At 38.2% G+C, this 12,149-nt stretch overlaps 3 protein-coding genes across 6 annotated transcripts in view; 1 reads left to right on the top strand and 2 right to left on the bottom strand.

The window, feature by feature from the left end:
* Window positions 1–4,763, bottom strand: part of LOC143340524 (uncharacterized) — a 78,580-nt gene extending 73,817 nt beyond the window's left edge. Inside the window, exons 1-2 of one of the 3 annotated variants that reach the window (XM_076762636.1) lie at window positions 4,746–4,763; window positions 1,337–1,420 (exon numbers count right to left, since the gene is read on the bottom strand). Coding sequence is in view for 2 of the 3 variants with exons in the window: in XM_076762601.1 (XP_076618716.1) it covers window positions 1,337–1,420; window positions 4,065–4,090 (110 nt within the window). In the remaining variant the exon portion in view is untranslated. Of the gene's footprint in view, window positions 1–1,336; window positions 1,421–4,064; window positions 4,187–4,745 lie in introns of those variants that run through there. The other 2 variants (XM_076762601.1, XM_076762610.1) reach the window with 2 other exon arrangements.
* Window positions 4,764–6,515: 1,752 nt separating this feature from the next.
* LOC143352056 (protein LLP homolog) lies at window positions 6,516–7,518 on the top strand. 2 transcript variants are annotated; one of them, XM_076784272.1, is made up of 3 exons: window positions 6,516–6,621; window positions 6,914–7,088; window positions 7,170–7,518. In XM_076784272.1, the coding sequence occupies exons 2-3, from the start codon at window positions 6,929–6,931 to the stop codon at window positions 7,430–7,432; spliced, it is 423 nt and encodes a 140-aa protein (XP_076640387.1). In that variant the 5' UTR covers window positions 6,516–6,621; window positions 6,914–6,928; the 3' UTR covers window positions 7,433–7,518. The 2 variants fall into 2 exon arrangements, with proteins under 2 accessions (XP_076640387.1, XP_076640381.1); XM_076784266.1 differs by having other exon boundaries at window positions 6,516–6,636.
* A 99-nt stretch (window positions 7,519–7,617) lies between these two features.
* Window positions 7,618–12,149, bottom strand: part of Slow (epidermal growth factor-like protein slowdown) — a 40,998-nt gene continuing 36,466 nt past the window's right edge. Inside the window, exons 5-9 of the mRNA XM_076764540.1 lie at window positions 10,685–10,810; window positions 9,716–9,805; window positions 8,889–8,968; window positions 8,435–8,542; window positions 7,618–7,955 (exon numbers count right to left, since the gene is read on the bottom strand). Of these exons, the coding sequence (XP_076620655.1) occupies window positions 7,788–7,955; window positions 8,435–8,542; window positions 8,889–8,968; window positions 9,716–9,805; window positions 10,685–10,810 (572 nt within the window). The 3' untranslated portion in view covers window positions 7,618–7,787. The remainder of the gene's footprint in view (window positions 7,956–8,434; window positions 8,543–8,888; window positions 8,969–9,715; window positions 9,806–10,684; window positions 10,811–12,149) is intronic.

The raw sequence follows: 12,149 nt of genomic DNA, 5'->3' as shown, positions 1-12,149 counted from the left end.
ACAGCAAAAGGTTATTCTTTTCGCTCGCTGCTAACACATTCGCGACGTATTTGCATACGATTACAATGCATTACAATACGTTTAAGGTACAAGAAAGGAACTCACTACGTCGCGGGAGAACAATATCCTATTATTCGTCGGCTTCCTTCTTCCGACGACGAGCACGGTGGCGCGAAAAGTGTATTTTAACGCGGAACAGGCCGACGCCGCCGGTTACCACGCTTCGACTTAATTATTCCCAGCACGTGACGGACCTAGCGTCAGGAGGAGTCGTTAAAATTGTGCATGTCAGCGGTAAAGTTGGCACAGCGAGAAAAACGAGTCGACGGACGCGTTTGCACACCCGTCCGCGAGACGATCACTACGTGGAACTGCCTAGACACGCGACTGGTTCGAGAGTCGTACCTTCTAAATATTCAGAAGACACCGCCTCTGGAATGTTGTTCTCGTTATCAGTGAAAGTTGCACAACATAAATAGGTATGCGGACGGTGTGTCGCGCACGTCATCAGAAACGCTCGTAGAATGTCGGATAATCGACAAATAGACACGTCTGCGGGCACTCTCTCAAACTGCCTCTATGAACGTTTTATACCGCTACCAGTAACGATTCTTAAACTGAACATCGATCAGACACGATCATCTTTCGCGTAGCGAAGGTGTATTTCGATATTAGCAGATATCTATACGTAGTTGGAAGATATAGAAACGTTCATCTGAGAATCGTTACTGTAAAAGTAATTACTCGGGTAGCTAAGATACAGGGTGTTCGACTACCCCTGGGAAAAATTTTAATAGAGGATTCTAGAGGCCAAAATGAGACGAAAATCAAGAATACCAATTTGTTGACGGAAGCTTCGTTAAAAAGTTATTAACAATTAAATTCAAAAATTTCAAATCGTTCTGTAAAAATTATTTTCGGTTGCGGGGATCAATTGCAATCATTTTTGGTGAATAGACATACCCCCGAAATCCTACCCACTTTCAAGAAAAAAATTCGAGGAGTTGTGAAATTTTTCGACAAAATTAATTGAGCAATTGAGTACTAAGATGTAGAATAGCATATTGTAATCATATGAAATTGTTAGATGCAAACATATTGCTAAAACATTCCATGTAAACATTGTTTTTACGAACTAAACGAGAAGACATTAATTACTGATAAAGTTTCTTACGTTACCTTTAACTGTGATAAAGATAACTATAGGGACGTATTTCATATTAGGGTAACTGACCTTGACAAAAACTAATTCTATTGAGAGAACAACTTAAAAAAAATAACGAAATAAATAATTTTCACGTTACTATTTACACAAATATATTTATTTGAAACTTACTCGAGACTGAGGTCTTCCAAGTCCTCCCAAACATATTCCAAACTGTCGTCCCTGTCGTCTTCGCGACACGTGGTTTCGCCTTTCCTGAAAATCAGGAACACCGGTTACATTTCAAAGCCACGACGCAATACGATTTTAAAACGCGTTCGAGGAAACGTCTTTTACATTTTAGCTTTTCAGACGCGGCGTCGCGTTCGTTCCAGACAATGGCGCACGCCAACACGCCGCAAAAATGGCTCGTCACCGCGGCGGACTATTCACGAGGCACAATGACAGCAGCCACCCTTTGCCGACTCTTACATAATACACGTCTAGAGCTTAAACGAGTTTAATTGGCTCTCGCATTGTTTTTCGAGCGGATGAGCTAATGAAAGGGTTCGCGCGATCGTTCGTACTTCGCTTATCTCCAACGAAAACGAAACACACGTACGACAACGCGAACAACAAGCAGGAAGTGGTGCTTGCGATAAGAGAAACCTTGGAATGGTACTCCGAGCGTGAACTATTTTCTATTATTAGAAGCTTAACTCGTGAATAATTCAGCGCAATGTCTGCGAACGTATCGCTAGATGTCGAAGATAAACAAAATTCATTAATATTTTGTAGAATAAACTAAAGATAGAAATCTATTCCTTTCACCCAACTCTGTAAGTATTCTCGATACTTAGGCGTTAGAAACTGTTGAGAATAAGCATTGCATGCATGTATTTTTAATGAAAATTTGCATCCATTGGTGCAGTCCCCTCCCTTGCAAAGGTCAGTACTACCTGAGGAGGACACTCGTTTATTGCACCCCCTGAGCGTCCCGCTTTTCCCCCCGAGTCTCAAGCACAGTTAGCAGAAAACCGCCAAGCTAAGAACAGCATTTTCGTTTTGTAAAACTGCATTAATTAAATACATCCTTGGGTCGAAATTCTGTCGTATTTATTTAGCAAATAAATATTTAACAGAAACAAATGTGTATATCCCCAAATAAGCGTTGTTAAACACATAAATAATTCAATTACCCGTACGAATAACTCGCGTACGATTAGCAAATTCACACGTGATTTATCGCGTTACGATCAATGGCTAAGACACTCGTTTCGAGGCCCTTTTGTCGCGCCGTGCGACACCCACAAAGAAGTTAATTAATCGTTCGACGTGTCTGCTCTTTCAGAATCCATTGCTACTCGAGGCATGAATATATTACGTCGGGTGCTGCGAGCCACTCGGCTCGGGTCACACGGAGACGAGGTCAGCGTAGCGCGATGTCCTTGTGCTATATCGTGCTCGCGTTCTCATAGAGTCGATTGAAACGAAAGCACAGTCGCTGGAAACGGAACCAGGTCCGCGAGCTCTGGGCGAAACTTCGACGCGTGTCGCGGACGGTCGCCGAAAGCGATAGAGCAGCGATTCGATTCGCGATCCTTCGAGGAAAAGGGGCCAGGGAGCCACCAACAACTGCACGGAGAGAGTGCATTCACGGTTACGACAAAGGCCGTTGCACTCAACTGCATACAGCCCGTCATTATTTGCAGTTCGACGACCCTGGTGCATCCGAGTTCTCGCGAAACGAAAATCAACGCTAAGTATCGGAAAGAAATTCGAACCAAACGAACTGGGTGTAACGATCGACCGTTCGTAGCGTTCGAAGGTTAGACTGAGCCAGAGTTGAACAAAATTAAAAGTCAACGAAGTTTAGCATTTGTCGCTAATTGCAGATTCCTTGATTACTTCATTCACAAGCGACATCCGCACAATTTCACGAACGACTTCGTTTGTAACATGATAAACGACGAACTAAACCTGGTAATCACGGTTCGCTTTGATTTCCAAACGTCGAGCCTCGAACATTTAATCATACTTTACGTTGGCTCTGTATTATTTGCGCAATGAAGCAAACTGTACGCGCCGGGTTATTGCTAAATAGTTGGCTAGCGGTTGATGCTTTCTGGTTAATTACAAAATGATGACCCGATACGGTTACCTGTATCGATAGTACGAATTGTTTAGCTGCGCGCCGTCTCCATTTTACTCGATTATTTCTTGAAATTACAAACACATTTTCTTCTTCGTTCTTGGTCGATTACTTTCGTACGGAGCGAGACACACGGACTGTTTGCTTTATCCTAATATCTTCGTTATCGTCTCGAACATTTACTATAAAATAGATTCTGTATTTCCTAAGCATTATACTACGTAATTTCTAAGCATTCACAACTATCAACATTACCCAGAACCTTGATGTTTCATATTACTACTCCATCTCGTATTTCTAGCTTCTCACTTATATTAATATTCTAAAATCTCTCAAGATGAGATACAACTAAGTTTGTTATAGTATTTAAAAATTGCAATGCAATATTAATTAAAATTGCCTTAAACAAGATACCGTATTACTCGATATTGAACAATCATTAGAAAGTCTAAAATTATCCTTGCAACGTATTGTAAATTAATTTATTTTAAACCACGAGATTTGTCACAGGTCAGGAAGCGAGTTTTCTCTGCAATCGAGCGCAACGGAAGAAATTCGTTCGGGGCACAACGAAACGTATCGACGACCCACTTGGCCGAATAATATATTTATTCGAGGAGACCAGTTCTCGTTCGTCGCGAACGTATTCGACGAACAGGACACCGCGAGGCCCGGTGAGATCGTCTGGCCGCGGCGAAACCTCTGGCAATTTGTAGCACGGAAGTCGTTCGGGGCGACTCGCTTAGAGAGATCGTAAGTGTTACTTACTCCTCGTTAAACCCTGAAGATGACATCGCCGACGTCCGCCGTTAACAAACTACTTGCGCCGACAATGCGAAAAACAGAACGGGTCTCGCTGCCCACGTACACCCGGAGCACACTCCAACGTCGCTTTGGGCTATTACTACATTAACGAGTCACTCCTCGTACGTTTATACAAGCACCGACACTTGCTGATAAGAGGCCCCGTGATAGTGGGCTTTAATACCTCGTACTAACGATCTCGTGCAACACGGTGGCCTCGCTATTTATCGATAAAGATGATTCGAAACCTTGCAAATACACCACAGAAAAAGTAATGGTTCAGATATTTGCAAAATTTAAGAACAGAATCCTAACAAATATGGGTCGAAAGGTAAATAGCCTTGGAATTATAAATAATTTTTAAAGGCCCTATTATTGGACTCAAAATTTTTCATAAATATCCAAATAACAACGCTGAATAGTTACATTGTTAAGCAAATGTATGAATATCAATTTTATTAAGTCACATAGCATTGGCTGATCGTTCTTACGAGTGGAAGATCCTATTTAATATTTTTATTTATAGTTATTTATATTTAATACGATAGTACCACTTTGATTTTAACGATCTTTCGTGGGATACTAAAATAAAAATTTCTAATGCGGGGAATGGTTTCGAAGATATAAATATTTAAAATTACATACCTAATGATGCACTATAAATATAGATGTCTGATGGTTTGTCAATTTATACACCGTATCGAATCACTTGTAACATTCTGTTAGTAACCGTTAAGGAATTCACTGTACATTTCTTATCAGAAAACACACCGTATCATAGTTACGCACGATAGAACCTCGCTTTCCGGAATGTTGGCGCCGACTGTTGTGATTAGGGTCTAGTTTACCACCGTCGTGAGAAAATGAGGCACCAATCGGCGTCGAGCGTGACCGAAAAACAACATAACTGGTGCGGTCCTGTCTCGCTACCTGCATAAATACGGTTCAAGGGTAACCCGTACCAATTCTTAAATATTACATCTACAAGGTTTTCTATTCAAAACAATGAAGTTTTCAATGGTCATACTTGACACGTGATTATTTATTATTTATTTCTTATTTTTATTTATCAGTTTCGTGACTTGTGCCGATGAACAGGCAGGTCCATGGCGTCGCGACGCTACGCGCTGTAAATCAATCTCGTGCAACGACGTGGACAACGAACGCGCGAAACGATAATCAGGATACGAGATTGCGTTGCACACGAGGCCTCGTCACGCGAAAACTGGATCTGCATAAATATGTTACGAGCCGAGTGAAAAGTGGATCACAACAGCTAAATACCGCGTGGATGTTCGTTGCAACTTAGAAAGTGTTAATCGCGAAATTGACCGTCGTTTCCGTTTTAAAACGCGCCCGAGAAGAACTAGTTCATCGGGGTTTGTTTATGGTTGTGCGCGTACGGCTGATAAAATAATTTATCGACACGCGAGCACGCATTTATCGCGATCATCGAATACCGCTGGCTTTCGAACGAGCGATAACGATATCGAACGAATGTCCACGCGTTTTTGATTCGGTGATATAGATGCGCCAGTAGATGAATTGTAGGAAGAGACAAAAACAACAAGCTCTGGGCGCTATGCTTGTGTGCCTGCAGATGATTATACAATTAAAAAAAATTTAATTAACTTACTTCGACGCTTCACTGCCCGCATAATTCGCGTAAAGACTCCGCCTATGCTCGGAAAAATGGTTCCATTCACTCTGGTTTCTTCTTTGAAAATTCTAGAACAATATAAAATACACAGAAAATTAATAAAAGTTAATTTAGAGATACAACGTGTGCTTTCAAATTGCTTTCACTGTCCATTTTGATGCCAAGTTACTTATTAAATACAAAGTCGTAGAAAGTACATTATTTTGATTTATTGTGTAAACAACGTTTAATCTTAATCAAGATAAAGTGAAATTGAAATCTAACGTATTTAAGTGCGTGCTTGTTCAACGAGTATCAGTTTTCTAAAACCTTTTCATTTACAATGCGCTTTCGGAATTTCGCCGGCAATGGAAGATACGATGAATTTCGTCCGCGAATTACACGGTTTTAGTAGGTGAAATGAAATGTAATTAAAAGCAATTTTATTCGGTGTAAACGATTATTTTAAAGGTTGAATTAATTTTTAGAAAATAGCTATGTATCATGAGAAAGTTAAAACTATTACAAATTGTACGCAATCGTTTTTTACTTACTAGAAATGGAAAAGTATGAGAATCGTGTTTGTACTCCATTTGTTAAACAACTGTATAATGCAAAATTTAATTTTTATATTCAATTTCACTGCAATATCGACAAATTTCAACCGTGACGAACGAAATACCTCGTCTGTGATATTAATTCTCTACTCTTCGACTATAGGGAGCACCACTAAACATGTTCTGCAAGATCGACAGAGAAAACTACTTTGAGGTTATGTTTTAGTGTGTTAATAAGTTCGTTCCTTTCAAACACGTGATCGTTTGTATTTTTGTTAAGTGATAAATTGTGTGGGAAACGCAATTAAAAGGATATACATTTTGAGTAAGCGTGATTCAAGTGAGTAATCTCATTTCTTTTTAAGTTCTTTCAGTTGGTTTACTGTTTCTGATGCCCAATGTTTTTGTATATTTGAGGTTATGTTTCGTTTTCATCGATATTTCGAATTCTTTCCAACATACAATTTGACGAATATTTAATATTATTTCACCTTTTATTTAAAAAATTACCTTATTCTTAATTTAAAGTGGACTGCTTTAAGTGGTTAAATTTTAAGATAACGTTTACGACGTTCGGAATAGGTCTTCGAAACATTTTATATTTAAAATGTTTTTAGACATAACACGATAAAATGGCAAAATCATTACGTAGTAAATGGAGGAGAAAGTGTAGAGCAGTGAAAAGAGAACGTTACGGTGCTAAAGAATTAGAAAGATTAAAGAAAACATTGGGTGTAAATGAAAATGGGTCACAGGATGTTGAAATGTCAGAAATAACAGAAATTGCCACAGGTAAGTATCGAATAAATATTGGATAATATATTTTTATTATTTTTTTGTAATTTTTATTAATCTGTATGAGCTGTTCTTTAGTTGTGGATGCAAAAACAATAAAAGAAAATGAGAAGGCAAAGCAAAAAAATGGAAAGGATGGTCAAGGAAAGATGGATGTAGATAGTAATGTTAGGGTATATAATAAAAAGACAATGCAAGATCAGTATGGAAACTACCCAATATGGATGAACTTGAGAAAAGTGGCTAAACACAAAAAGGGTAGAGCGAAAGCCCAAAAGGCAACAGCAAAGTCAAACAAAAGGCTAACCAGAAGACAGAAGAAAAAAGCAAAACAAGATTAGATTTTACGAAAAATTGATAATGTTAATCGATACGTTCCCGTTTTGGGATTCCTTGTAATAAAATGGAAATAAACTTTATTATTACAGATAAAATGTTTTATACATTACCTTCCCTAGATAAACCAATAAGGATCGTTTAAATTCACTTTTCCTTTTATTATAAAGCTGAATACAAAATGATCACAACGATTATTTAAGTTATAATTCTATTACAAATCCAACACATTGTCATCGTAAATGCTAAATAAATGGCAGTGATAGTATGATCTTTTCTCGTAAAAAAATTTTCCTACATAAATATTACATCTACGGGCAATGCCCAAAGTATTTGATATCTTTTTCCTTCGTAACGATATTAAAAATTTAATGCACCACTTTTTATCGGAATTGTTGTTCTGCATCGTAATCTCAAACGATTTTCCAACTCCACTACTCGGTTCGCCAAGTGTTGGATTTTTCTGGTCTCCAACTCGTACTCCCGCAGTTTACCTCGCATCTCGTATATCTCTTGCTGCATATGTTGCTAAAATACAATAATACTTTAGAATCGATTATTTATTATTAGTAGGGATGTGGGGGATTCCCGAAAATATCGCGACTCTCGATAGTTTCAGGAATCTCGATACTTTCGATAATTTCGAGAATCCGGAAGCCATTGTGTTCTCAAAGGTATACGTATCTTGCTAGTTGAAAAGGTTTATGCTAATAATATCTTAATTTAGAATTTTAAGAATATTGTATATTACTAAATAGTCAATGACACAATTATGTCCTGAAGTAAATTTCTTTTATCTCATTCTGAACATTGAAATCGCGGGAATTTTAAATTTCCGCATACCGCTAAGTTCGAATCTTCTATTTTTAATACGTCTATGTTGACAACGTTCATTTATCCAGTTTGTCTATATGCGAAATGGAAGAGAATAAAGGTAGCATGAAATGGCAAGAAATAAACACTTCCGGGAACTCCGCACACTCCTAGTTATTACATTAAATACATACTACATTTTCAACAGTCCTTTTCATCACGTTAATACTTTCTATAACTGATGCCACCTTGTTATTCATTTCCGTGGCTTCCGTATCTCTCTTCCTTCCTCTTGCAAATTGCTAAAAAGGAAAGATACATCAGATACATAGGAAACATTTTCAAATTATTCCTTAATGACTCCAATTCTTTTCAATATTAAATGATACATCTTATTCTTGATAGGCGATCCTCTGGAATTTTCGGTTTGGTTAATAATTTCGTTTGAAGTACCAAGATCCAGATTTTATAATATTAGTGTGCATACTTCGTACGTACTTACAGCTATCAGATTGAAAATTTAAAGAGGGGGAAAAAAGGAGAGAAACGTTATAATTCTTCCGCATTCGCATTCCTAGCGTCGCGCAAAGGAAACGTATCTCTCTTTTACAAGTCAAATAACATACAAGGAGCCATTGTCCGGCGTACCTTTTCGAGCTTGGTGAGCCTTTTCAGGATAATCTCGTAGTCCTGATCGAGGTCACCGTCGGACACCTCGTTCTCCGTATCTGCAAACAGAATTCTTTGATATCGCCGTGTGAGAACGGAACTCGAGTTACTTTCGCATTCGCGCGTCGTTCTCCTCGAAACTAGAGCCAGGATCATTCGAATGCTAGGAATAAACTTTAAATATCATTGCCAAAGCGTTACTATTTCAATATCACTATTTGAATAATAAACTACTCGTATATTAACAGCATTTAAACAGAGAAGTATATTTGTACTGATATTATTGTATTATAATTATGAAGATACAAGAATTTTCAAACCCTTATAAAAAATATTTAAAACGTGTTTTTTATGAAGATACTTTTGTTTCGATTCTTCCATGCTTCTCCAATCGTCACGGTATCTAATAATTTTGGTACAGATATTTCATCCTGGATCTGCTAAACGAATCGATAAAGCTACGTAGATGATCCTGGTCTTAGACGAGACGCTATTAATCATTCGAACTAATTACGCGCTAATGAACTATAGAGTAATTGAAGACAGTTCAACAAACGATTAATAGCGTCTAACTCCAAGGCAGAATCTGCTAGATGAGCATTATTGATGAGTTCAATTAGCAAATTCAGGAATAAATGCAACAATGTTACTCTTCGTATCAAGAATATTATCAAACTAGGGTATTAGAGTGCAATCGTGAGCACATTATTTTTTATTTAGAAAAATGCAAACGACGAATTTTTTAAAGAACTTTATTTATCATTTGTAATTCCCGAAAATTGGGAAAACGATCGACGTTTACGTACCGTGAGAGGAAATTGACGGACGCCTCGTCGTTGTTGCCTCGTGGAAGTCTTTCTCCAGGTCCCGAGCTTCGAACGCGATGTCGTCGGTGTCTGAAAAATATGTCGGGTGATCGCGAGAACAAACCGACCGGAGTGGTAAATCGGAGGTCTTTACGTCTCGATACGAGAAACGCTGCTTCCAGTTTCTATACGATCGCCGCTCCATTGTCCGTACAAATAGAAAGATTGCTCGGTTCGGAGAATTTTCGGATAATGGAACACTTACTTTTCTGATACAACGGAACGACGTTTATAGGAACGACGTTTTAGTATTATAGTGGTTGAGTTAGCAGAGGTCGAAAGAGGGTTGATTCTTGATTATTCGATACAAATTCAATTATATTTCGAGGCATTTAAATTGCAACTAAATAACATAGATTATTTTCACAAGTATTCTCCTCTGTTTAACCAGTCAGCTGTGGCTACCTTTTTTCAGAGCGCGCACTTGTTCGTTTCATTTCGTTTCGACTTCCAAAGATTCTAAACATATCGAAATTTACGATTATATTTTAGTGTCCGCTAAAGTTACAATTTAAATAGCAAATGGTAACTAATTTTATAGTCGTTAAACACAGCTGACAATAATCGTGTAAACCGTACACAAACCGCGTTGGACTTGAAGATCAACGCCAACAATCGCGGTTAAACGCGCTGCGGTGTTTGTCCAGTGAAAATAACGCGTATTTGCTGCCTGAAAGTCGAAAACAAAGGCTTGCAACAGAGACTTGGGGAAACTGGAAACCGTTTAAAACGTTGTAGTTGGTTGTTGTTGCGCGTAGATCGCGTGGGTTTGCAGCGTTTGGAAGTCGAGGCGCGCCAAAAGCGATATTCCGCGCATTCCCCGGCGCCATATTAGTCATTCTCAAGAGATCTTGAAAGCAGATCGTTTCTCCGGCGATGTCGAATTTTTTCCTAGCGATTCCGACTCACCGTTCTTTCGACAAGACTGGCCGTCTTTCTGGAGTTGAAAACCGGGCCTGCAGTGGCACTCGTAGGTCCCGGGTAGGTTTCTGCAGAGCTGATCGCAGGGCTTCTCTGTCACGCACTCGTCGACGTCTGTAACGTTGGTGGACAAGTTATGGTAATTTCGTTAAAAAATTAATTGCATAAACGCGACAGCCGCGACTCAACGACTGATCCATCGCGAAATCCTTCGGTTTCCGGTCGAGGGCGTTGCGAAAAATCACAAATCGCATGGTTTCTGTTGATTTCGTCAAGGCGCGACGATTAAAATGAATAAATTATGCTAATTTAAATTAGTTATTAACTTGGTGTTCGATCGAGAGCAAGCACAAAAGTGGGACGATAACTGCTACCATTTAAAGCAACTGGTTCCCCGATTAATACAAGAAAATGCACGGGATGTAAGAGAAATTCAGAAACATGGTTTTCTTTTGGTCATTAAGAATAAATTATTTTACGGCGGTAACTGATGCTTCTCTGTCTTGAGAAATAATTTTTGGACGTAAGAATGATATTATTATAAAAATAGAAACGAATTTCAAATCGTACGAAGAAAGGTTTCAAATGTATGTGTACATATTTCATCTCTTCCTCGAGTAAGGTTTATGAATCCACCCCTGTTAGTGCATAAAATATGGTATTCGATACAAGGCACAGAAATATTGACATTAATAAATTTTTCAGCATTCGTTATTTATGCCACTTTTATTCTCAAGGACTTGCACAGTAATACTTCGATTTAGCAGACTAATTGAAGGGATAAGATGTTCGTTTCAAGTGATCGTTAAATATCTGTAAAATAGCATTCATACGAAATAAAAAATCCGTCAGTTAATAAATTAGATAACTTTAAGCGCAACGAAATTCCTTTCCACGTTAAAATTTATTTTAGCAATATTCGAGTCGTGCACGTATTATGAAGTATTTACAAATAGATTGCTCGTACATTTAATCGTCGTGTATTAACATAAACATAAGGTAAATATTTATTTTACTCAAAAGAGACGTACCCACATAGTTAATCACTTTTCATGTTTACAATTTACTGCACTGAATATTCATGCGGATAAAATCTGATATTTCGACTGACGATGGAAAAATAATTTCATCAGATTTTCTGTCAGATAATATAATAACATATAAATAAATTTCGGTGTTAATTGACAGTATCATGAATCAATTTCTGTTCTGCAAGTGTAATTTTACGGCATATAAATTTTCTTGATCCATTTATATATGAAAAGGGCCATCACGAACATTTCTCTTTATCCGTATGTTTTTGTTTGCATTACGAAAATATATTCTGCACGTGATCAGATTCGTTTACAATAACGATCCACCCCTTAAATGCCACACCCGGCGTTTAACTTTGAAACGTATCGACACAAGGTAGTTTCATTCTGTTAAATCAAGCCTCGCGTGGTAAGCGAGA

This window comes from Colletes latitarsis, chromosome 1 (genome assembly GCF_051014445.1).
Source record: "Colletes latitarsis isolate SP2378_abdomen chromosome 1, iyColLati1, whole genome shotgun sequence".
Lineage (NCBI taxonomy): Eukaryota > Metazoa > Arthropoda > Insecta > Hymenoptera > Colletidae > Colletes > Colletes latitarsis.
This window is presented reverse-complemented; position numbering and strand designations above follow the sequence as displayed.

Coding starts and splice junctions, on each gene's coding strand:
- LOC143352056 (XM_076784272.1), top strand. CDS start 6,929: ATGGCAAAATCATTACGTAGTAAATGGAGGAGAAAGTGTAGAGCAGTG. Junction 7,089..7,169: donor AATAACAGAAATTGCCACAG/GTAAGTATCGAA, acceptor GCTGTTCTTTAG/TTGTGGATGCAAAAACAATA.